The sequence below is a fragment of the Microcaecilia unicolor genome, chromosome 4, assembly GCF_901765095.1.
Source record: "Microcaecilia unicolor chromosome 4, aMicUni1.1, whole genome shotgun sequence".
In the NCBI taxonomy this organism is placed as follows: Eukaryota; Metazoa; Chordata; class Amphibia; order Gymnophiona; family Siphonopidae; genus Microcaecilia; species Microcaecilia unicolor.
The window spans coordinates 235,968,921-235,994,478 of NC_044034.1; the positions used below are offsets into that span (position 1 = coordinate 235,968,921).

Here is a 25,558-nt window from a genome sequence, read left to right on the forward strand (position 1 = left end):
TGGAAGACATACTGAGCCAAATTGACAAGTTAAAACATGATAAATCAGCTGGACCAGATAGCATACAACCCAGGGTACTGAAAGAACTCAAACATGAAATTGCTGATCTGTTATTACTGATCTGTAACCTGTCGTTAAAATCATCCATAGTACCTGAAGATTGGAGGGTGGCCAATGTAACACCGATTTTTTAAAAGGTTTCCAGGAGCGATCTGGGAAATTACAGACCAGTAAGCCTGACATCAGTGCCGGGGAAAATAGTGGAAACTATTATAATGAAATAAAATTTCAGACCACATAGACAAACATGATTAAATGGGACAGAGCTAGCATGGGTTCAGTCAAGAGAAGTCTTTCCTTAGCAATTTGCTTCATTTCTTTGAAGGCTTAGTGAATAAACACATGGGTAAAGGTGAGCCAGTTGATGTAGTGTATCTGGATTTTCAGAAATCTTTTGTCAAAGTTCCTGATGAGAGACTCCTGTGAAAATTAAAGAGTCATGGGATAGGAGGTAATGTTCTGTTTTGGATAAGGAATTAGTTATTGGACAGAAAACAGAGGATAGAGTTAAATAGCCTTAATAGAGGAGGGTAAATAGTGGAGTGTCACAGGGATCTGTACTGGGACGGTGTTGTGACGAAATACTTAGCCACCTACCCAGGGTTACCCCGCAGCCACTTAGAGGGTCTATCCCCAGGATAGCTCAGGTCTGCCTGCACCTGCTGCTTGTGCTTTACACTGGCACTCTCCTCCCACCAACTGGGTCACAACAGCCTCTGGGCGAGTCTCCCGCTCCCAAATTATCCCCAGTGATTTCTAGATTACTGGTGCCACACTTCCAGTGGTCCTACAGTTCTCAGACAGCACTCACAGATCCAACACACAAACCACCAGGATTCTTTATCAGTCCAGACAGGCAGAACGAACAAACAGTTGTGTTTATTCTAAGAACTTGGAACAGTGGACAAAAATGTGCAACAATAACAGGTAACTGAAATATCGGTCAATTAGAAAACTAACTAAAACATTTGCATACTGTCTAAACAGTACCTGGGAAGATCAGGACATATAATTGTTCACAGAGCCTTAGCAAAAATATCTGTTTCTTTCTTTTTCCAGGCTAAGACTGAAGCAACAGCCAGCATCTGCTGGGTAATTTTCAAAACTCCAGGCCAGTCAGAGCCCAGAACAGTCAAGTTTCAAATAAAAACTGGTTGCATCACTACAGACACTTCATATTTTCTGTGTGCTAAATAAAGAAAGAGAAGTCAGTCCTCTCTAACAGCTTTAAGCATAAACATGCACCATCTTCTGGCCAAACAGGAGAAATATACTTCAGAACATAATGCAGGAAAATATCCAATACATTTACACACTGTTTCTTCACAGATGCTATTTAACATATTTATAAATTACCTGGAAATTGGAGTGATGAATGAGGTGATTAAATTTGTGGATGACACGAAACTATTCAAAGTTGTCAAAACACATGCGGATTGTGAAGAATTGCAGACGACCTTAGGAAACTGGAAGACTGGGCATCCAAATGGCAGATGAACTATAATGTCAATAAATGCAAAGTGATGCACATTGGGAAGAATAATCCGAATCATAGTTATCTAATGCTGGGGTCCACTTTAGAAGTCATCACTCAAGAAAAAGACCTAGGTGTCATTATAGACAATAAGCTGAAATCTTTTACCCAGTGTGTGGCAGCAGCCAAAAAAGCAAACAGTATTGTATTCAATTCTGATCGCCATATCTCACAATAGATATAGCGGAATTAGAAAAGATTAAAGAAGAGCAACCAAAATTAAAGGGGATGGAATTCCTCCTATATGAGGAAAGGCTAAAGTGGTTAGAGCTCTTCAGCTTGGAAAAGAGACAGCTGAGGGGGAGTAAGATTAAGGTCTATAAAATCCTAAGTGTTGTAGAATGGGTAGAAATGAATCCATTTTTCACGCTTTCAAAAAAGTACACAGACCAGGGGACACTCAATGAAATTATATGTAAATACTTTGAAAACAAATAGGAAGGAATATTTTTTCACTCAAAGAATACTTAAACTCTGGAACTTGCTGCCGGCGGATGTGATAAGAGCAGTTAGCGTATCTGGGTTTTTTAAAAGTTTGAACAAGTTCCTAGAGGAAAAGTCTTTTTTTTTTGTTACATTTGTACCCCGCGCTTTCCCACTCATGGCAGGCTCAATGCGGCTTACATAGTCCATAGTCTGTTATTGAGATGGACATGGAGAAAGCAACTGCTTGCCCCAGGATTGGTAGCATGGAATGTTGCTACTAATTGGGTTTCTTACAGGTATTTTTGGCCTGAATTGGCCACTGTTGGAAGCAGGATACTGGGCTAGATGACCATTGGTCTGACCCAGTATGGCTATTCTTATGTTCTTATCCTCAAGGACTGTGGTTGCCCACCCCTGTTATAGAAGCTTAAGTCTCATCCACTGCCTGAAAGTGATCCTATAACACTTGCTCTGCTTTCAAGCCTATTTTAAAAGAGAAATTCCTTACAGAGAGAGGGATCACAAGAGTCATGTGGAAAGAAAGCCCAGCCATCATTCTAGTTGTTGGATGGTTCACAGCTTGTGGTCATATGCTTATGGTCATGTGCTTGAAGAGGCACAACCTACCTATAAAGGAGTGTGATTGCATTATCAACAGGTACTGTTGTGTTTTATTTTTGATCTTGCATCACCTCATTATGGGCAAGAAGGGGAAGGTGTGCAAGGAGCAATGGATACTTATGTGACTACCTCCAATATTCTTTCTCTGCTGAAAGCCCTCAGATTGAATACAGCATTGGGAGAAAATATCTTCAAATCCCTTCTTTAAAGTTTCTAGCTCTTTTGAACCCTTGTTGGGTCAGGGGATAGAAGGGCCCTGATTCATGTTAGAAGGAATGAAAAAGAGACAGCTTAATTGACATCAGTTCTATCTGTGTCTGTAGCCCCTTGGGAGTGATAGTGCCAAGCAGTGGTGTGCTGGAGCGGGCTCTCACGGGCTTGCGAGAGCCGTTTGTTAAGTTTTTAAGAATTTTGGGAGCCGGTTGTTAAAGTAGGCCTCCCCATGGCTACTTTAACAACTGACTCCCAAAATGTGGGCTTGGGCCACCTCCTGAATTCTCTTTTACATTGCTGGCAGTGATGCTGGCCCCACCACCCAAGTAAATAGACTGCTGTTGCTCCTGCTTCCTGTTTCTGACTCTGAGCATCAGGCTGAGACTTTTCTTGCAAGCGCAAGAAGGTTCCATCATGCTGCTCAGAGCCAGAAACAAGCAGCAGAGAACGGTGGCAGTCCATTTATTGGCTGGTGGGGCTCAGCAAAGGTATGCCTGGCGTGCCCACACAAGGGAGGGGAGAAAGAGACATGTATTTCCACCCCCCCCCCCCCCCCCCCCCACACACACACACACAAAATTTCAGGGCTGGCTATGCCCGGAGAGAGAGCCCGTTGTTAAAAATTTACCAGCACACCCCTGAGTGCCAAAGCCTCTTGGATAGCGAGAGGTCCTCATCTATCACTACAGTATTGAAGCCAGTATCTTTTACTGGTTATTCAAGATTTGGCAGGGGCACACTCACAGTGTTCTGAGCCCTCAGGCAATAAGGGCTATGGGTCCTTAACCACCTATCAAAAGTGATTAGACTAGATGGAAGCTAGAGGAGAGTGTGCTCTCTACTGCTGCGGGTCCTCGGGCCAGTGGTCAGTCTGACACTAGGTTTTGGGGGTCCATTATCTATGAACTCTTATAAAGAACAATTGAATTTGGAAATTTGGAGAGTGGTGTCTAAGATGGAATTGACTCTGGCTGTTTATCACAACTCTGTTAATTCTCCAGGGAAACTGTTAATAAGAGAGTACAAGGTGATGTATCAGACCATACTAGGAAGCTTCATTTCCTTGAGGCTGTTAATAGTTCATTGGTGAAGGGAAATTTAATGTTAAAGAATAAGATAGAGAGGGCTGAACATCTTTTCCAGTCCCAATAATTTTAGATTTCTAAATTTTCCTTATAATAATCTGATTTCTGCTAAAGAGATGTTGAATCAATATTTCCTGGATATTTTACCTATGGGCCCCTCTTCTCTCCAAAAGGTCTCTAAAGGAAGCATGCTATTGGGGAATTCTATGGAATAAGTGCTAATATTAACGTGCATTATGCATATAAATGTTTAGAATAGTGCATGTATGCCAATATTCCACCTAAGCACTGTTCTGTATATACACACATATCTTGCATGGTGTGTATTTGCAAGGGGAGCATGTACAGGGATGGAGCAAGGGTGAGAGCTAAACTTACACTCATAACTTATAGAATACTATAAGTTGTATGTATGTATATATATATATATATATATCTCTGGCACGTAGGCATTAACATTTACACCAGCTCTATGGTTGCTGCAGGTGCTTGTACCTACATGTTGCATATACCCAGTTAGGCTAGTATTCTATAAAGAAAAATAGGCGCCTATATTCCTTTACAGAATAGATTCCTACTAGGCCTTAACTGTAAATGCCCTGTTGTAGAATTGTCCCTATCCCCCTCATTTTATAACTTGTCATCTAAATTTAAGCACCATTTGCATGTAAGTGCCAGGTGAGCGTAAGTGCAAGGGGGTGTTCATAGGGAGAGGAGCATGGACAGGGCAGCATTTTTGTACGTAACTTACCGGGTACTGTACTGTTAAGTTACGTGTCAAAGTGCTGCATGTAGTCGTGCACCTTTAGGCCTCTTATTGGCATGACATGAGTGGGCACACCTAAATATAGATATGTTGATACTGATATACGGTAGTATTCTATATTGAAATCTTGGTACCCAGATGCTATTATAGAATTAGTGCTCAGCTTGCTGCACCTATTGTGATGCTCAGTTATAAATTGACCTCTTATATTCCAAGAAGTTTGGGGAGGATATTGGGAGATGAGGCAGATGATCCGTTGGATACTAACTTGACTGCCTCCTTGGAGACTTCAGTGCAGGAGGACTGTGTTGGTCACCTTTGTGGAATGTTTCTGATAGAGTTTTGGTATTGTCTTTCATATTTTCAAGGTAAGATTGGCACCTTTACAAGGTCATGTTTTATATGTATATTCTGATGTTTCTTCTAAAACCCAAGGAGCTCAAACAGAGTTTCTTAAGGTAAGGCCAGATCTTTATATATTGGGATCCCTTTTTTTTAATTTCCAGGAAATATACTGTGAAATTCCAAAGGAAAGAATATGTTTTTTTATGATCCAATGTGCTTGAACGGACTTAAACAGGCTCAAGAAGAATTGGTTAAGAGGCAGTTCATTCTGGTCTCTTTAACGACTGATGGTAAAAAGGGATTAAAAATTGTATCAAGTTAGTTTAGGAATTAGCTGGTGATGCTGTTTTCTTTTCTTCACTTTGCTTTTTCTGTAATAATGTATTTCTTGACCCTCCCAATTTTCTTTTCCTTTTTTGAGACTATGATATGTGTTTGTATATGCTTGTGTATGAATTGTTCTGTGCGAGGGAGTGAGTAGTACAAAGCAGGGGCGTAGCCAGACCTTGCAGTGGGAGGAGGCCAGAGCCTGAGGTGAGGGGCACATTTTGGTCTGCCGCCCCACTGCCACCTCACTGCCACCTCACCGCCCCCCTCCACCGCCGCCTCGCCACTCCCCGCCACCTCGCCACCACAATTTAAAACGGCTCAAGCCTTCATCTAGTTCCGGTCTCAGCGCCACCGGGTTGCCTGCCCTGCTCGCTCTTCCCCTCATGTCCTGTACGCTCCTTTTTGTGAAATTGAGCATGCTCAGTTTCACTAAAAGGAACGTGCTGAACTTGAGGGGAAGAGTGAGCAGGGCACCAGGTAACATGGCAGCGCTGAAACCACACTGGATAAAGGCTTCAGCTGGTGGGGGTTGGGGATCCCTGCCAACAAAACCAGGGGCCCAGAAGAAATTTGGGGGAGCCCAGGCCCCCGTGGCCCCACTGGTACAAAGCAGTTTTCCTTAAGAATTCTCCTTCACTGTCACTGAAACTGAGCCACCTTAAGGGAGGTGGAGCTAGCCTACTGAGTCTAGGGGGGCGAGGCTCTGGAGCAGATCAGGAAGGCCCCAAAGGAATCCTCCAAGGGAGTGGAAATTGGGACTGCAGTACCTAAGGGGATTCCCAGGGAAGGAAGAGTAGCTCCAAGTAAGGACCTCCCAGTCTATGCTAACTAGGCCACTGGAGTGCCAAGGAAGAGACCTAGCTGTAGATCAGTAGTTTCCCTGAGGTAGGAAGCAATGCTCAAGTCTCTGCCTCCAGGACTTGTATATATAAGGAAGATTGCCAAGGCAGGAGATACCCTTGACTGCAGATAGAACCTGATGATGCTAGTGCATGACTGTTCTGAACCGCAACCACTATATTGCTATGAAGTAACAGACCGTCAGTATATATAGGTGATTTTATTTTACCTGCAACCCTGTGTGTATGGCTGAGAAGACTCCAGGCCCTGCCCTCACTCACACTGCTATATATTGTGGCAGTGGTGAGATTAGTGCTTCTCTGTAAAAGAAGACAATTCACTTACCTCCAGGCCTTGGGGCCTCAATACAGCAGTGTAGGGTTTTGTACTGTTTTATTATATATGAATGTAATTTTGTAACCCATTCTGGGCACTGCTGGGAGGACGGGTTAAATAATGGAATAAATAAATAAATGGGACTATCCCTGCCCTAGAGAGGAACCTCAAACAGTGTAATAAATGCCAAATAGGCAGGATTTAGTTTTCTCTGGTTAGAAGATAGCGGTGCTGTTAGCGCAAGAAAGAAAAACCTGCCTAGAGGGGTCAGAAAAGTTCAATGGAATGTGTAGTTTGGCTGTAGTGCAAGCCAGCCAGAGGAGCTGGCAGGTTTAAAGGATAAAACAATTAGCAATCCTGAAGGTTTTTTTTCTAATCAGAGTCTAGAGTGCTTTTGCAAGTGTCTGAGAAGCAGATTCTAGGGCCAGTGGATAAACACTTAGGGCTAAATTCTATAAATGGCGCCTAAAAATTGGTGCAATTAAAATTAGCACTTACTTAGCCCTATTCTATAAATGGTGCTTAAAGTTAGGTGTCATTTATAGAATTTCGCTTAGCACCTGCAACTGTGATTTAGGTGCAACCATTTACACCACTGAAACCTTGGTGTAAATCCTCGTGTTTAAATTAGGCGCAGATCCATGCACAGATCCCCTTTATTCTATAAAAATGTGCATAAATTAAAGGAACACCCTAATCCACCCATGGCTGTCTTGTGGCCATGGCCCCTTTTTGGTTGCATGCATGACTTTTAATTAAATTCAATTAGCACTAATAATTGCTAATTGCTTGTCAATTATTGGCAGTAATTGGCTTGTTATTCAATAATTTGCATGCGTAAATTGGGAACGCATCCAAATTTACATGCACAATTTTTAGCGACTTTTATAGAATTCGGTGGTGTCTTACAAAGGGGTAAGGAAGCAAGACTTTATGATAAAGACCAGGAATGGCAGCAGGCTTGTATAACCTTACAGCAGTATCTTGTGGACAGGTCTAATTCCTGTTCCTAGGAATAGGATGTGCCTGACAAAGAGAGAAGCTAGGGAAACAACAGGGCAAGCAATCCCCAAATTCCAAAATGGTGATCAAAAGGAGCAGATCATACACTTACAGGCATAAGGGCTATTGAGTGGTATACAGTTGGGTATAGAAGGTTTTTGGTGGGTTTTGGAGGGCTCACCATACAGTATAAGGGGGCAATGGTGAGATGTGTAGCTGCGACGTTTGTGTGAAGTCCACTTCAGTGCCCCACATCTCTGCTGAGATGTCTGTGTGGCCAGTCTACTAAGAATGGTGGCTCCTCCTACATCCCAATGGCTTGATTTTGTACGTTTTTCAGTTGGACTTTTTTTTTTTTCAAAAATGGTCCGAAAAGATAGATACACTGAGTACAACAATATGTAGTAAATGGCCATTTTCGCTACTGGATTCAGGTTTCAAAATGGCCATGTTCACTACTGGATTTTTAGACGTTTTGTGCAAACATCCAAAGTTGGATTTAGACGTCATATCTGCATCATTTAGGGTTGTTCTTGACATAGATTTATTTTAGACACTAAGACAACTCTTGTTTTCTATTCTATTGTATCAAAGTTGTTCCAAATGTTTTTGTGCTTTCCTTTAGGGTACTGCTTTGTTGACTGTAGATCAAAGAAGATGGGAAGATCTTAAAAGCAGGCTGAAGATAGCACAACCTCTTCATCTGCCACCTCGTCCAGGTATGAGTTATTTTGATATTATGTTGGACAATTTTCCAATAATTTAACATTCGTATTACATTAGAATTTGCAGGTACAGTGGATACTGCAAGTCCACATCATTTACACGTAGTACTAAACTTGGTGGAAAAGCTGGTGATTCTAAAAAAAACCCCTTTCTCTCCTTTTCTGTAAATTTCCATGTGACCGGGGAAAGGACTGAGTACACAGCTCTATTAAAGCAATAGATGCTCATTGTCCTCTTTGCCCATGCTGTAATTTTACCATTTGCCATGCTGATCACTGCTGCCAGTCTCTTTTGCCACTCCAATCACTGTTACCAATCTCTTTTTTTCTAGTGGGTTCAGTTATCCTCACAAACAAAGATATGTGAAAGGCAATTCTATAAAGAACGATCAGTTAAATAGGGGCATGCCTAAATGATAGAAGCCAACCAAATTTTGGTTTCCATTTCATCACTGAAACTGGACCAAAATTCAGGTTCAGGTTTCGGCCGAAAATGCACAGCCATTTTTAGCTGAAACCGAAACTCTCTCCCCTCCATCCCCATAATCACTCTCCACCCCATCCCGCCCAACCACCAAAGGCCCTTCTTGGGCCTACCTTAGGAAGCCTTGGTGGTCCAATGGCTTCTTCAGGGGCAAGAACGAACCCTACTCGTTCCTGCCCCATGCTGCTGCTCCGTTGCAATGTCTGGTGAGACTGCCATGGGAGATCCTGGCATCCATTTTGCGATTGGAACCAGCATGGGCGGGAGACTTGCTCATTCCTGTGCTGGTTCCAGTCACAAACTGGCTACCAGGACCGACTGCAGCAGTCTAGCGAGACTTCCATGGGAGGTCCTGGAAACCATTTTGCGACTGTGGGCAGGAGACTTGCTCCTTCCTGTGCTGGTTCCAGTCGCAAAATGACTGCTGAGACTGACGCAGGAAGTGTGTGTAAGTGGCTATGATTGCATTCCTTATACATAAGTACATAAGTACATAAGTAATGCCATACTGGGAAAAGACTAAGGGTCCATCGAGCCCAGCATCCTGTCCACGACAGCGGCCAATCCAGGCCAAGGGCACCTAGCAAGCTTCCCAAACGTACAAACATTCTATACATGTTATTCCTGGAATTGTGGATTTTTCCCAAGTCCATTTAGTAGCAGTTTATGGACTTGTCCTTTAGGAAACCGTCCAATCCCTTTTTAAACTCTGCTAAGCCTTCACCACTTTCTCCGGCAACGAATTCCAGAGTTTAATTATACGTTGGGTGAAGAAAACTTTTCTCCGATTTGTTTTAAATTTACTACACTGTGGTTTCATCTCATGCCCCCTAGTCCTAGTATTTTCGGAAAGTGTGAACAGACGCTTCACATCCACCTGTTCCACTCCACTCATTATTTTATATACCTCTATCATGTCTCCCCTCAACCGTCTCTTCTCCAAGCTGAATAGCCCTAGCCTCCTTAATCTTTCTTCATAGGGAAGTCGTCCCATCCCCGCTATCATTTTAGTCGCCCTTCTCTGCACCTTTTCCAATTCTACTATATCTTTCTTGAGATGCGGCGACCAGAATTGAACACAATACTCAAGGTGCGGTCGCACCATGGAGCGATACAACGGCATTATAACATCCTCACACCTGTTTTCCATACCTTTCCTAATAATACCCAACATTCTATTCGCTTTCCTAGCCGCAGCAGCACACTGAGCAGAAGGTTTCAGTGTATTATCAACGACGACACCCAGATCCCTTTCTTGGTCCGTAACTCCTAACGTGGAACCTTGCATGACGTAGCTATAATTCGGGTTCTTTTTTCCCATATGCATCACCTTGCACTTGCTCACATTAAACATCATCTGCCATTTAGCCGCCCAGTCTCCCAGTCTCGTAAGGTCCTCTTGAAATTTTTCACAATCCTGTCGCAATTTAACAACTTTGAATAACTTTGTGTCATCAGCAAATTTAATTACCTCGCTAGTTACTCCCATCTCTAAATCATTTATAAATATATTAAAAAGCAGCGGTCCTAGCACAGACCCCTGAGGAACCCCACTAACTACCCTTCTCCATTGTGAACACTGCCCATTTAACCCCACTCTCTGTTTCCTATCCTTCAACCAGTTTTTAATCCACAATAGGACATTGCCTCCTATCCCATGACCCTCCAATTTCCTCTGTAGCCTTTCATGAGGTACCTTGTCAAACGCCTTTTGAAAATCCAGATACACCATATCAACCGGTTCCCCTTTGTCCATATGTTTGTTTACTTCTTCAAAGAATTGAAATAAATTGGTCAGGCAAGATTTCCCCACACAAAAGCCGTGCTGACTTGGTCTCAGTAATCCATGTCCTTGGATGTGCTCTGTAATTTTGTTTTTAATAATAGCCTCTACCATTTTCCCCGGCACTGACGTCAGACTCACCGGTCTATAATTTCCCGGATCTCCCCTGGAGCCTTTTTTAAAAATCGGCGTTACATTGGCCACCCTCCAAACTTCCGATACCACGCTCGATTTTAAGGATAAGTTGCATATCACTAGCAGTAGCTCCACAAGCTGAAGACAGTTTCTGCTGCTTCTGTGTCCTTACTATGTGCTGTGTATTTTTAGCTTTCATTTGGTATGTGCATAAAAAGGTGCCTTGGCTCATTGGGGTCTATTTATTAATAAAACAAAAGTTCTTCACAAAAGTGGAGGTTGCCCATAGTAACCAATAGTGCAGCAGGTTGCGGACCTGGGTAATCAGGTTCAATTCCTGCTGCTGCCTGATGGTTGGTGGGTTGAGATCCTGAAGAACCTGGTTCAACTCCCTCTGCAGCTCCTTGTGACCCTGGGCAAGTTACTTAGCCCTCCATTGCATCAGGTACAATATCTAACTTATGGGCCGATGATCATTTCCCCACGCTGTTCCAAACAGCACAGTAAAACAGGACAGGGAAATAATGCCACTATGATCAACACATGAAGGCCCTGTCCAACGCTGTGAAAGAGGGGCACTTCTGATCGGGTCCCCTCAATGTATGGATATAATGTCTAATTTGCATATAACAAAAGGACGAATTCCGAGGGAGATGCCAGGAATCCCGGCATTGTGCGAAGGTTGGACACTGACCACCACCCACCTCTGACAACTGCCCTACGTAACAACACCCCTGGCGTAACCATGATACAAAATGCGATCTACCCTGACCTGCAAGGAAGCTCAGATTGTCTCAAATATCCAAAAAAGAGGATGGTCCCACTGCTCCCCCCAAGCGGGCTCTCCACCACTCCCAAGCTAACAAGTGGTCGCAGGAGTGGGGATAGTTTGATTCATGCCCCCATGGAATGGATCACATTAAAACCTGAAAAAGGGGAGGCAGCTGTCTCCCAAATGCCTGAGGGGGCAAATGTAGAGTGCCCAGTGTGTAGTTTGTGGATCCAGCGTAGGATCACTGCAACATTATAGAGTCTGAGATCGGGTAAATTAACTCCCCCTTCCCCCCTGTCTCGAGTCAGTTTATTGTGTCCAATTCGCGCACGGTGCGCCCCCCATATAAATGAAGAGATTATCCCCCTGTACATTTTTTCATCCTTACTTTTAATCCAAAGTGGCATCATTTGAAGGGGATACAAAACCTTAGGCAATAGAACCATTTTAACTAACGCCACCCGTCCTAAAAACGAGATAGGAAAGTCTTTCCAACGACAACAAAGATCACATATGGCCTCTAGTTTCTCCCAAACATTCTTCCTATACATTATAATATGGTCCAAGTGTAAATATTTGATAGGGCCTGGGGTCCAAGCTAAGGGGAAATCGGATAAGTGTTTACATGGACGATTGGTAGATAGCACCATTGCCCCAAACTTCTGAATGAGATCAATAAGCACAGGGATCCCCCCCAGATGCCTGGCCCAAGAATATCAGCATGTCATCTGCAAATAGGTTAATTTTGTATTCTTGGGTCCCTACCACAATGCCCTTTAGCTCTCAAGACTGTCGGATCTTGCTAGCCAGAGGCTCAAGTGATAGAACAAATAACATGGGGGACAGAGGGCACCCATGTCTTGTTCCCCACTCCAGTGCAAAATAATCAGTTAAGTCTCCGTTGACAAGAATCTCCAGGTTTGCCCCCCACCTCCCCGGCCTGAACCGCACTCAAAGCATGAAGAATATTTGTAGAGGCATATCTTTCTGGCACAAAGCCGGTCTGGTCATCTTGTATCAGGGTGGGGAGAACTTTCCCCAATCTTGAGGCCAAAATGCCACAAATAACTTAATATCCTGATTTTAACAGTGAGAGAGGATGATAAGAACCCAGTTTTTCATGGTCACGCCCAGGTTTAGGTAAAACCATTATAGAGGCATGAGTCAGAGAGCCCGTGGACTGACCTTGGTTGCACAAGGCGTGACATAAGTCACGAAATGAGCCAATGACCTAAGCCCCCAGCAACTCATAAAATTCAGGGCCCAGCCCATCTGGCCCAGGTGCTTTAGCTAATTTAAGTTTTTTAATGGTAGCTTGTATCTCTTCCCCTGGAAAAGGTGCATTTAAAGAGTCTAACTGTTCATGTGGCAGAGACAGTAGGTGAAGTCCTTGGAAGAAGGCCTCACGCTGAGCCACATCACAGTGAACCGAGTCGTATAAAGATCTATAAAAGTGTACAAATGCAGCTTGGATCTCTTCCTCTTTCATTAACAACTGCCCTGACGCAGACTTAATATGTGAGGTCACCTGCCTTGCCGGCCGATTGCGGACTAATGTTGCTAACAGTCTACCTGCCTTATTTCCCCATCTATGAAGTTTATATTTATATAATTGGATATCTCTCAAGGCGCGTTGGCTCAAAATTTCATTTATGATCCTTTCAGTTTGCTATAGATTTCCCTATCTCCCAGATCCCTGCGGGTCACATCTCCCACTAGCATTTTGGAGTTGTTTGAGCAGGGTTAGATGCTCCTCATCCCTCTTCTTGCGCATGTGAGCGGTTTATTCTATAATTTTCCATCTTATCACCTCCTTTCCAGCCTCCCAAAATGTGATTGGGTTTGTGTCACTAGACTTATTATCACTAAGATAGTGCTGCCACGCTTCTGTTAGAAAAATCCTAAACTCAGGATCTAGGTACAACATGGGGTTCATACGCCACTCTGTGGAGGCTTTTCTCCCTAGTAGTCCCAGGTCCACCCACACCATACAGTGGTCCGACACCGCTTCTGCTTCAATGTCAGCAGATAAGCTATAGAAAAAAGAGGGGAGGCTACTAAAATGTAGTCTAGTCCAATCTAGCTTGCACCAGATATCTAACAAACCTAGTGTTACCACCCCTCTCGGCTGGACTGTAGTGATGTGCTCTCAGATACCTGATGGTTGTAGTCGTGGCGAATATCCAGGGAACACACACTCACAGCTGAGGGAGTGGAACAAATAAACTAACCTCATCCTTTACTCTCAAAGAATAAAGGAGGAAAAGAAGCTAAATTTAGGATTTGTTCCTGAACTGGATGAACCGCACATTCAGATTTGCAAATTATCTTTTTCTTTATTGAATACAAATGCAAACAAATTTTCATTCAAATAAACTCGAATTCACAATTTGTGTGTGGTTTAATAGAACTGCAATAACATACTCAACATTCAAATGTAGTTTTACATGTATATCCTTACCTTTTTCTGTTACTTTCAACAAAATCACCTAAAAAGGCAGAAAAGGACCTTTTCAGATAAATATTTAAATTGTCTTTTTATCAAAATCAGATATTTGTTTTAATACTCTTTCCTTGCTATTGATGTCAGAATTTGAGTCTTTATGGGTATGATGGATGTTTGTGCAAGGATCTCAGTTGAACCCAGAACACTTAGGCAAGTCAGGAAAACATGGATTTTTTTTATATTTGGTGTTGTTCTGTTCTTTAGTTTTCCCTTAAAATGTTGTAAACCAAAAAAAACTATCCTGCTTATAATCGAACGAGAAAAACGCCCAAGTTCCGACCTAAATCGGGAGATGGACGTTTATCTCACAAAAACGAATAAAGCGGTATAATCGAAAGCCGATTTTTGGACGTTTTCAACTGCACTCCGTCGCGGATGCGGACAAAGTTGATGGGGGCGTGTCAGAGGTGTGGCGAAGGCGGAACTGGGGCGTGGTTATCTGCCGAACAAAGATGGGCGCATTTCACCGATAATGGGAAAAAAGTATGCGTTTTTAGCTAGAATTTAGGACACTTTTCCTGGACCCTGTTTTTTCATGAATAAGGCCCCAAAAAGTGCCCTAAATGACCAGATGACCACCGGAGGGAATCGGGGATGACTTCCCCTGACTCCCCCAGTGGTAACTAACCCCCTCCCACCACAAAAAATGATGTTTCACAACTTTTTATTTTCACCCTCAAATGTCATACCCAGCTCCCTGGCAGCAGTACGCAGGTCACTGGAGGAGTTGTTAGGGGGTGCAGTGGACTTCAGGCAGGTGGACCCAGGCCCATCCCCCCTACTTGTTACAATTGTGCTGCTTAATGCTTATTAGTCGTCCAACCCCCCCAAACCCACTGTACCCACATGTAGGTGCCCCCCTTCACCCCTTAGGGCTATAGTAATGGTGTAGACTTGTGGGCAGTGGGTTTTGAGGGGGATTTGGGGGGCTCAACACACAAGGGAAGGGTGCTATGCACCTGGGAGCTCTTTTACCTTTTTTTTTGGTTTTGTAAAAGTGCCCCCTAGGGTGCCCGGTTGATGTCCTGGCATGTGAGGGGGACCAGTGCACTACGAATCCTGGCCCCTCCCACGAACAAATGCCTTGGATTTATTCGTTTTTGAGCTGGGCGCTTTCATTTTCCATTATCGCTGAAAAACAAAACGCCCAGCTCACACATTGTTGAATAAAACATGGGCGTCTATTTTTTCCCAAAATACGGTTCGGTCCACCCCTTCACGGACCCGTTCTTGGAGATAAACGCCCATGGAGATAGGCGTTTTCGTTCAATTATGCCCCTCCATATGTCCTTCAACACCCTTTGCCAATGTCACTTAGCTGTGGTCAAATTTATTTAGGTGAGGTCTTTCTTGCGTTGGAGCTCAGCTGGAAATCCGGCAGAGGATAATTCACCGATCTCTTCTCCCTAAACCTCACTTATAAAGAAAATAACTGGGTGCAAAATCTTAAAACTCCCTGCTTGTCCAGGAACTGACTCCACTCTGGTGACAATTAATCAGTTCTCAATACTGTGGCCACACTCTCTAATTGAAATAAAATAAGTTGCAGGAGTACTCAGTTCAAAACCTATTTCTCACTGTTAATTCCCTATTCTATAAGGCGGCCAGAAGCTTTTACACTCCATTCAGGGATCTCACACAGTAACACATTCCATATTCAAATAGTGATTCAACATTGCATCTCACAGACTTAACATATAAACATAACATTTCCCTGCACAGCTATCAGATCAATCTGGAGAATACAGCAATCATACAAAAGCAGGGCTTAATCTGCCAACTGACAAACCTTTCACTGAACTCAGAGCACTCACAAACAACACACCTTTTCCACAGACACAGCCTAATAGCTTCTTTCTCCAAATAACAGATTTACCTTCAATTTCCCCTTTAATCACCCTTTAAATTCTAGCACATTTCTTTCCCTGACACCCTTATAGTTTCTCTCACTTAGTATAACTACCAGCAGAAATCACAGTCTCCCACACTCCTGTGTCTCAACTGTTTTTCCCTATTCTAAAAAGAGTAGGCAGCCATGTGTCCACTTAATACCTTAGCATACAGACTCTCATTCCACAAAATTGTAACTCACTTTTTATCTCTTGGAACCCAGTTCTATCTCTGAAACACCCTTCACACTCACCTCAGCTCACTTTCAATATCAAAGTACCCTTTTTCAATGTCACATTTCCAGCCAGCAGCATCCACCAAAATCCTGGAACAGCCCCCAGAGACCCAGGAAAATAACATTTAATATATATTACCATATATTACACTAGTTCAGATTGTAGTAAGCCTATCCCCCTGTTCTCAATCCCTTTAGGTCTTTTTTTTAATGGATTATAGTCAACGAGGGGGTCTGCAGTGATATTGAAGTCCCCACCTATCACTAATTGGTAGTCTCGAAGTGGCACCAGTGCTGCTAAGAGTGAGAAGAATTTCTGAGAATACACATTTGGAGCATATACAGAGCAGAGGGCAATCCTCTGGCCCTGCAACACCCCCACCCAAATTACAAATCGACCCTCTGGGTCCTGTACTAACTTATGCCGAGTGACATCCAAGGCTTTATGAATAAGAATAGCTACTCCCCGCTGCCTGTTTTTAAATGAAGCAAAAGCAATCTCTCCCACCCACCCCTGTTTTAACTTAGCATTCTCTAAAGGGTAAAGATGGGTCTCCTGAGCCATAAGGACATCCACTTCAAGGCGCTTACAGTAATTTAACAATTTTTTCCTTTTTATAGGCGAATGAATACCATCCACATTTAAAGTAGCCACTCGCAAACTACCTATCCCACCATCGAAAATTCACACCTGTTCAAATCAATAGCACTGATTAAACCCCTAGGGGCAGCATCCCAGCTAAACCGCCCCCTGTGGGATGTATAATCTTTTGCAGTCGCAGATCCAGCTTCTCCCAGCTAGCCACACCCATAAGCACGATCAGCCTCAACAACCACCCACTCCCCAAAACCTCCTTTAACCCTTCCCCCACTTAACATAAACCCCTCCCACATTGAAAAAGATAGTCTTCCCTTCCCCCCAAACCCCTCCCTTCTTTACCCACCATTTAAACATTACAGCTTTCATAAACCCCCATAACCAGACAAACCCCAGCCAATCCCCTACAGTCATACAACCCTATTTGTTTCGCTCATCCCATCCCATTTCCCTCTCCCTCCAAAAATATACTCAAGAAACAAAGCAACCCCCTCTCCCCTCATCCACCACATCATAAATCAACCCCCCATAGTGACCTAGAAACACAGGTTCAAACATCAGCGTTAACAAGAAACAATCAGAAAGTATATCAGATGCCAAGCCCCAAATATGTGAAACCAGCAAGACCTGCCAAAGTCCCGGCTTGCTTCAAAACTGAAAAGTTAACCAATGTGCGATATGCTGGCAACATCTTTGCTCACAGGTCCAAGCTATACAGTAAACCGCATATCATTCAGATTAAGATTTTGTACCGACTTGCGAGCCGGTTGTTTCCCACTGCGAGCCGGCTCTCCTCCCTCCCGCCCGCCCGATCCGGTCCCTCACCTGACTCTTCTAATTCTTCGGCGGGGCAGGCAGTCTTGCCTGCCCGCTACCAGCGCTGACTCTCCCCTGCCGGTTTGCGCTTTAAAAATGGCTGCCGAGACTTCCAGAGGCGGCCTCGTGAGACTTCTACTGAAGTCTCGGCGGCCATTTTGAAGTGCGAACCGGCAGGGAAGAGTCAGCGCTGGTAGCGGGCAGGCAAGACTGCCTGCCCCGCCGAAGAATTAGAAGAGTCAGGTCGGTGAGGGACGGATCCGGAGGGAGGGAGGAGAAGTCGCCGGTGAACAACGTGGGAGGGGTGGCAGGGGAGAGAAGGGAGTCCCTGGGCATGGGTGGATGGAGGGTAGGGGAGATTAGGGTCACTGCTGGACATGGGTGGATGGAGGGCAGGGGAAAGAAGGGTCACTGCTGGGTATGGGTGGATGGAGGGCAGGGGAGATTAGGGTCACTGCTGGACATGGGTGGATGGAGGGCAGGGGAGATTAGGGTCACTGCTGGGCATGGGTAGATGGAGGGCAGGGGAAAGAAGGGTCACTGCTGGGCATGGGTGGTTGGAGGGCAGGGGAACTACTACTACTACTACTATTTAGCATTTCTATAGCACTACAAGGCGTACGCAGCGCTGCACAAACATAGAAGAAAGACATTCCCTGCTCAAAGAGCTTACAATCTAACAGAACAAAAAATAAATAAAGTAAGCAAATCAAATCAATTAATGTGAACGGGAAGGAAGAGAGGAGGGTAGGTGGAGGCGAGTGGTTTCAAGTGGTTACGAGTCAAAAGCAATGTTAAAGAGGTGGGCTTTCAGTCTAGATTTAAAGGTGGCCAAGGATGGGGCAAGATGTAGGGGCTCAGGAAGTTTATTCCAGGCGTAGGGTGCAGTGAGACAGAAGGCGCGAAGTCTGGAGTTGGCAGTAGTGGAGAAGGGAACAGATAAGAAGGATTTATCCATGGAGCGGAGTGCACAGGAAGGGGTGTAGGGAAGGACGAGTGTGGAGAGATACTGGGGAGCAGCAGAGTGAGTACATTTATAGGTTAGTAGAAGAAGTTTGAACAGGATGCGAAAACGGATAGGGAGCCAGTGAAGGGTCTTGAGGATCATTTATTTTTTTTTTCTTGGATAATGCATTGCCACCCCCCACCCTCTCTCCCCGGCTATAGTCAGCTCTGCAATTTGGGGGGGGCACAGAGGGGGACGAGGGGGGGGGGCGGCGCAGAGGGGGACCGGGGAGAGAGCCTGTTGTTAAACATTTACCAGCACACCACTGATTGTGTATCTAGATTCTCAAAAGGCGTTTTATAAAGTACCTCATGAAAGACTCCAGAGGAAATTGGAGAGTCATGGGATAGGAGGTAGTGTCCTATTATGGATTAAAAACTGGTTAAAAGATAGAAAACAAAGAGTAGGGTTAAATGGTCAGTATTCTCAATGGAGAAGTGTAGATAGTGGGGTTCCCCAGGGGTCTGCACTGGGACCGCTGCTTTTTAACATATTTATAAATGATCTAGATGGGAGTAACTAGTGAGGTAATTAAATTTGCTGATGACACAAATTATTCAAGTTGTTAAATCGCAAGAGGATTGTGAAAAATTACAAGAAGACCTTATGAGACTGAGAGACTGGGCATCTAAATGGCAGATGATGTTTAATGTGAGCAAGTGCAAAGTGATGCATGTGGGAAAGCGGAACCCAAACTATAATGTAAGGTTCCACATTAGGAGTCACCGACCAGGAAAAGGGATCTAGGCGTCATCATTGATGATATGTTGAAACTCTGCTCAGTGTGCTATAGCGGCTAAGAAAGCAAATAGATTGTTAGGTATTATTAGGAAAGGAATGGGAAAACAAATATGGCTAGGGACTCTGTGACAGAATGAATCAGCCAAAGTAAAGGGGGAAGAAATGGGCAGAGCTGGGGTGGGCTGGGGGTGGACCCTAAATGTCCTGCTGAGTGGATCGGACCCCTTGGCAGCTCTGGGGACCTGCAGCACTGATTTTAATGGGTAGAATCAGAAACTACAAATACTACACTGGTTTGGGATGTAACTTTAAAACAAGGTCTGGCCAAAAAAATCTCCTTTCAGGAACTGTGTAACTTGGCAGCTCTGCTTAAGCTAATGTGGGCACTCAGATTTAGCTTTTTTTTTTTTCTGTTTTTGACTGAACCACTTTATCAATTCCTTTACTTTGGCTTCTTCATTCTGTCACAGAGTCCCTAGCCAGGGTGTGGGCAGTTACTAGACTGGGACTTCAAAGACTTGTATAGTAGACAAATAAAACTAGGATGTGCTTCCAAGAAGTACCTCAACAGAACAGAGCAAACAAGGACTACCAAAGCATACTTGATAAGAAGCTGGAACAGAGCTGCCAAGTTACCCTGTTCCATGACAGAGACTTGTTGGCCAGTGTGATTTTGAACTTACATCCCAAAGCAGTGCGGTATTTGTAGTTCCCAAGCCTAATAATTGAAATTGGTTCAGCAAGTCCCACTGTGCACCAGGATAGGATTGTCAGAAATCCAGGACTAGCCCCAAATCTCCCTGCTGGAACTGGGGAACTTGACAGCTCTGCTGGAATCCTGAGGCATCAGAAAGCAAGACAAAAGGAAGAACCAAATACACAGCTTGATAAGAAAACAAGACTAAAACAGCAGAGAATAACCCCAGAAATGGGGCAGAAATAAACTTTCCTTGAGCTGGCCCCTGCTGGGCCAGTCAGGAAGAGACAGCTGAGGGGAGATATGATAGAAAAGTCTATAAAAATCCTAAGTGGAGTGGAATGGTAAAGGTGCCTTGATTGTTTACTCTTTCCAAAAGTACAAAGACTAGGGGACACTCCATGAGGTTACTTAGCAGTACATTTAAAACAAATAGAAGAAAATAGTTTTTCATTCAATACAAAGTTAAACAGTGGAACTCATTGCCAGAGCTAGTGGTAAAAGTGTAGCTGGGTTTACAAACATTTGTTCAAATTTCTGGAGGAAAAGTCTATAAACTGTTATTAATATAGACGTGGGGAAAGCCACTTCTTACACCCGAGGTAGGTAGCATGAAATTTTGCCATTTTTTGGTATTCTAACAAGTACTTGTGACCTGAATTGGCTACTGTTAGAAACAGGATACCGGGCTAGATTCATCTTTTCTCTGACCCCAGTAGGGCAACTCTTATGTTCATATGGGTCCAATTTTCAAAGCGATTTATATGGCTAGAAGAGGCTCCTAGCTGTTTAAATCGTAAGCCTGAAGCTAACCAGGCATTTTCAGTGGCACTTAACTGAATAATACCACTGAAAATACCCAATAAGCGCTCAAGCTGAAAATGTCTACTTTGGGGGCATTCCAGGGGTGGAGTCAGCACTTGGCCAGTTAAGTGCAATGTTTGGCATGTAAATGATTAAGATAACTGTATAGATAGGAACGTATAAAATGCAGTCATATCTTTATGTGGTTCTTCTTAGCCAATTAAGTGCCAAATATCACACTTAACTGGCTATGTTTTAGCTGGCTTCCTATACCTGGAAATTCAATGTCGGAGCCTGGACATGGCCTGGCATTAACTTTCCAGGCTTAACGTCAGCAGTAGTCAGCAAAATGCTGATTGCTGCTGGCTAAATATCAGGCCTTATTTTTTTAACATAGAGGGGATATTTGGACTTTGGATAGGTCATCTTAATACAGGGGTAGGCAACCTCAGCCCTCAAGGATTGCAACCCAGTTAGAGTTTCAGAATTTTTCCAATGAATATGTATGAGATCTGTTTTCATGCATTGCATCCATTGTATGCAAATAGATTTCATGCATATTCATTGTGGAAATCCTGAAAACTCAACTGAGATTGCCCTCCCTTTCTTAATACATGCAAGTCTTTGGCCTTCTCAGGTTTTAAGATTAAGATATTTCTTACACAATTATTCATGGCCTTTAAATGTTAAATGGAGTACAGCTCATAGGCGCCCGTATAAGAGGCTTGGGGAGGCTAAGCCTCCCCAGCCCAATCTTGGACTTCCCTGGCGTGGGGCACAGATCTTTAAAAGAGATGGCGCCTAAGCGCCAAATGCTGCAGCGACCGGTCTGACTCTGCCTTCTCCCCCCTCCCGCACGAGTCTTCCACCTCCCCTCCCGCTCTCACCCATCCGCGTTGCTCGTTTTTAAAGCCTGAGGCATTCTCCCTCCAACGCCGGCACTTCATATAGCCAGCCTTAATCTGCCTGCGTCGGAGCCTCTCCCTCAGACGCGTCCCGCCTCCTGTAATACAACTTCCTGTCTTACGCAGAGGTGGGATGCGTCTGAGGGAGAGGCTCCGACGCAGACAGATTAAGGCTGGCTATATGAAGCACCGGCGTCGGAGGGAGAACGCCTCAGGCTTTAAAAATGAGCGACGCGGATGGGTGAGAGCGGCGGAAGAGACAGACGGAGGGGGAAGAAAGCAAAAACTACGGATGGCAGGGGAGAGAAGAGTCGCTAGTGGGCAGGGGGGAGAGGAGGGTTGCTGCTGGACATGGGTGGATGGAGGGGAAAGCAGCCTACATGGATGGGTGAGAGCAGGCGGAAGAGACAGGACCTTGGAGGGGGGAGAAAGCGAAAGCTACGGATGGCAGGGGAGAGAAGAGTCACTGGTGGGCAGGGGGGAGAGGAGGGCTGCTGCTGGACATGGGTGGATGGAGGGGAGAGCAGCCTACGCAGATGGGTGAGAGCGGGCGGAAGAGACAGGACCTGGGGGGGGGTAGAAAGCAAAAGCTACGGATGGCAGGGCAGGGGAGAGAAGAGTCGCTGGTGGGCAGGGAGGGCAGGGGGGAGAGGAGGGCTGTTGGACATGGGTGGATGGAGGGGAGAGCAGGGTTGCTGGACATGGGTGGATGGAGGGGAGGGCAGGGTTGCTGGACATGGGTGGGTGGAAGGAGAGGAGGGTTGCTGGACATGGACGGAGGAGAGGGAAGGGAGAGAGAAGAAATGCTGGACATGGATGGAGGGGAAGGGAGGAGTGAGGAAGGAGATGCGATGAGATGAGGGAAAAGGAAGAAAGTAGAAAAACTGCACATGGATGAAGAAAATAGGCAGAAGCTGGATCCACTGGACTGTCAAGTCTGCGGAGGACCCAGCTTTTACTTACGGACGTAGGACAAGAAATGAAGAAGAAAGGCGGAAAGTAAGGAAATAAATGGAAAGGAAGTCCTGGAAACGGAGTTAAGAGGACAGATAGCAGCAGAATCGGATACTGGGCCTGCATGATCAGAAAAACAAAGTCACCAGACTACAAAGGTAGAAAAGATCATTTTATTTTCATTTAAGTGTTTGGAATATGTCCACTTTGAGAATCAAGTGCTCAACATTAAAAGTTTATATTTATTTACTTATTTATGGCATTTTATCCCACATTAAACATGAATTAGGGTGTTTTGTGGCTGTTCATGAGAATTGTGATATTATGATCCCTTGTTTCATATTGTTGACGGTCTGCATTTTCCGTATGGGTGGTATATTGGTGTATTAGGTTCTGCCCAGTGTAATATTTATGGTACAGTAAGGTTCTGAGTGTGTTTTTTCACAAAGTTGTGCATAGTGTTTTGCAGTTGAGCGATTGTGGTTAGTATATGCTTTGAGCAACCACTTTATTCTTTGACATATGATACATATCTAATATCTAAATGTAATAAAAGGTATTAATTGTGACTTTTATTTTTACTTATTTATTTTTTTCTGTGTGTTATCAGACAATTATGGATTTAAGCTCCACCCCTTGCTCCACCCCCTAACCCCGCCCCCTTTAGCCTCCCCAAACAGTTGGGCCACCGACCGCCTATGGTACAGCTCCTAGTTAGAGAGTATGCAATTTAGATCTTACTTTATTATCTGTATCAGATACTGAATCACACTTCTATAATATAGCTTTAATGTTATTTCTCATTTTGAGAAAAATTCACCAGCTGTGTCCTTATTTAGAGAGGCCTGATCTAGGAAAGGTGACTCAGGCTATAGTTATGTAACTCCTAGTTATTGTAATACATTCTGGGGCCAAAGCAGAAAACTTCCCACATGGTTACCAAGGGTTTAAAAGTGTTTTACTGCATAACAGCAATGCAGAAAGGATTTCAGCGTGAGTATTAACTCACAAGGAAACTCTTAACGCATACCACATTAAAATGAATTCAGGTATTCCTCAGCATACACCATTTAAAAAAAATGTTTTGGTCAAGTGGCTACTGCAGGAAAAATTACACCAGGTCTGAGGCAGCATAGGTTGGTTCCATGTGGTTAGTTTCTCAGATGATCTAAATCATTTTTAACAACAAAATATCTACATCTATTAGAGCATAAAAGAGGAAATATTTGAAGATAAAATATCAATGGGACCCTTATACCAAACTGCGGTAAAAGTGGCCTTGGCACATGCTTACACGGGTCATTCCTGCATGCTAAGGCCATTTTTTCAACACGTGGGAAATGGACAAGTTTTCCATTTTTTAAATTAATGGCCACACGCTAATTTTCCCATTAGAGCGTGAACCCCTACTGCCACCTGTTTTGTAGGTGATAAAGGCTCAGCGCTAATCGGTTAGCGCAAAGCAATGTAGCTGCTCTAACTGATTAGCACAGTACATGCTTATTCTCTGCCCATGGCCCACCCTAGCACTAAAAGTAGAAGCATGTGCAGATGCCAAAATCACTGTGGGTTGCCTGAGTGCACCCCTCGGTAAGGCATTTTTAAGCTGCAGTAAGCACACATTAGTGCTTACCACAGCGTAGTAAAAGGACCTCAATGTTTGCGGGAGGATTCTTCTCATCATAAATAAAAATATGTTTATAGCATAGACAACTATCACAAACTCCAATAAATAGAATTTGCAGTTTTTAAATATTATCTGAAAGTATGTTGCACACATGGTACATTTAATATATTTTTTACTTTTTTCAGATAATGATGGATTTAGAGCAAGAATGTATGATATTACTCAGCATCCATTTTTTAAGAGGACAATTGCTGTACTTGTTCTGGCCCAGTCCGTGTTGTTGTCAGTAAAGGTATTTTTATTTCTTAGTGTATTTTAATACTGTTACTACTGTAGCACTCATTCATATTTCAGTGAAGCATTCTATCTATACAGAAATGCTATAGATAAACATTCTAGAAATTATCATTTAATTCCATATTCCTTTCAAACATGACTACATCATACTGTTAAAAAGTGGAAAGCATGAGCATTCTACTTTAAAGGTATCGCTCATTTGGCTGCTTCACTCTTTAGTGATAGCACCAGAAGACTACCATTTGAGCAGTGGTTCTTAACCCAGTCTTCAGGACACACCAAGCCACCAGGTTTCCAGGATATCTACAATGAATATGAATGAAGTAGATTTGCATACAGTAGAGGCAGTGCATGCAAATGTATCTAATGCATATTCATTGTGGATATCCTGAAAACTTGACTTGCTGGATGTGCTCTGAGGACTAGGTTGAGAGAACCAGTGAATTAGAGGAATTTAGGTACCATTTTGAACCCATCAGCCAATGAAGCAGGAGTGACAGGGGATTGCTGCTATCCACCCAATACTCACTGGTAGGTGCTAATGATTTGGGGAGGAGGGATTTGGAAAAGGAGATGCTGGGGGCTGAGGGTGTTGTGACTCTAGGTATGAAGGGGGGCAGGGCCATAGCAAGGGCTGTGCAAGTGATGTGACCATACAAGGCACAAAGGAGATGGGGGTACCAAAATTGCTCCCTGTCTATTGTCTCCTCTTCTTGGCCGCAGTGCAATGGATTGAGTGTATGCATCAGGGGACATGTCTCACAGACTGCGATTCTGGCTCAGTATGGTCCTGGTAGGGGAGGACGAGTTGTTTGTTTCCAGAACTAGCCCCTTTCAAAGGCTCCTCAGAAGCATCAGGCCATGCATTAGTGACCTGAGGCTCCTGAGAGGAAAGATAATGCCAGCTTACAGCTGGCACTATATTTCCATGAATAATGCATCTTGGGAGATCATATGCAAACTGGATTATTTATTTTGCATAATAGTGAACTTTGAATGCATTATATGATTTGCATCTGTTTATT

The 25,558-nt window shown here is 43.9% G+C and overlaps 1 protein-coding gene across 1 annotated transcript in view; it reads left to right on the forward strand.

Moving 5' to 3' along the window:
- Positions 1-25,558, forward strand: part of NALCN (sodium leak channel, non-selective) — a 690,956-nt gene that overhangs the window by 549,428 nt on the left and 115,970 nt on the right. The window contains 2 exon segments of the mRNA XM_030201343.1: positions 8,184-8,277; positions 24,422-24,528. Of these exon segments, the coding sequence (XP_030057203.1) occupies positions 8,184-8,277; positions 24,422-24,528 (201 nt within the window).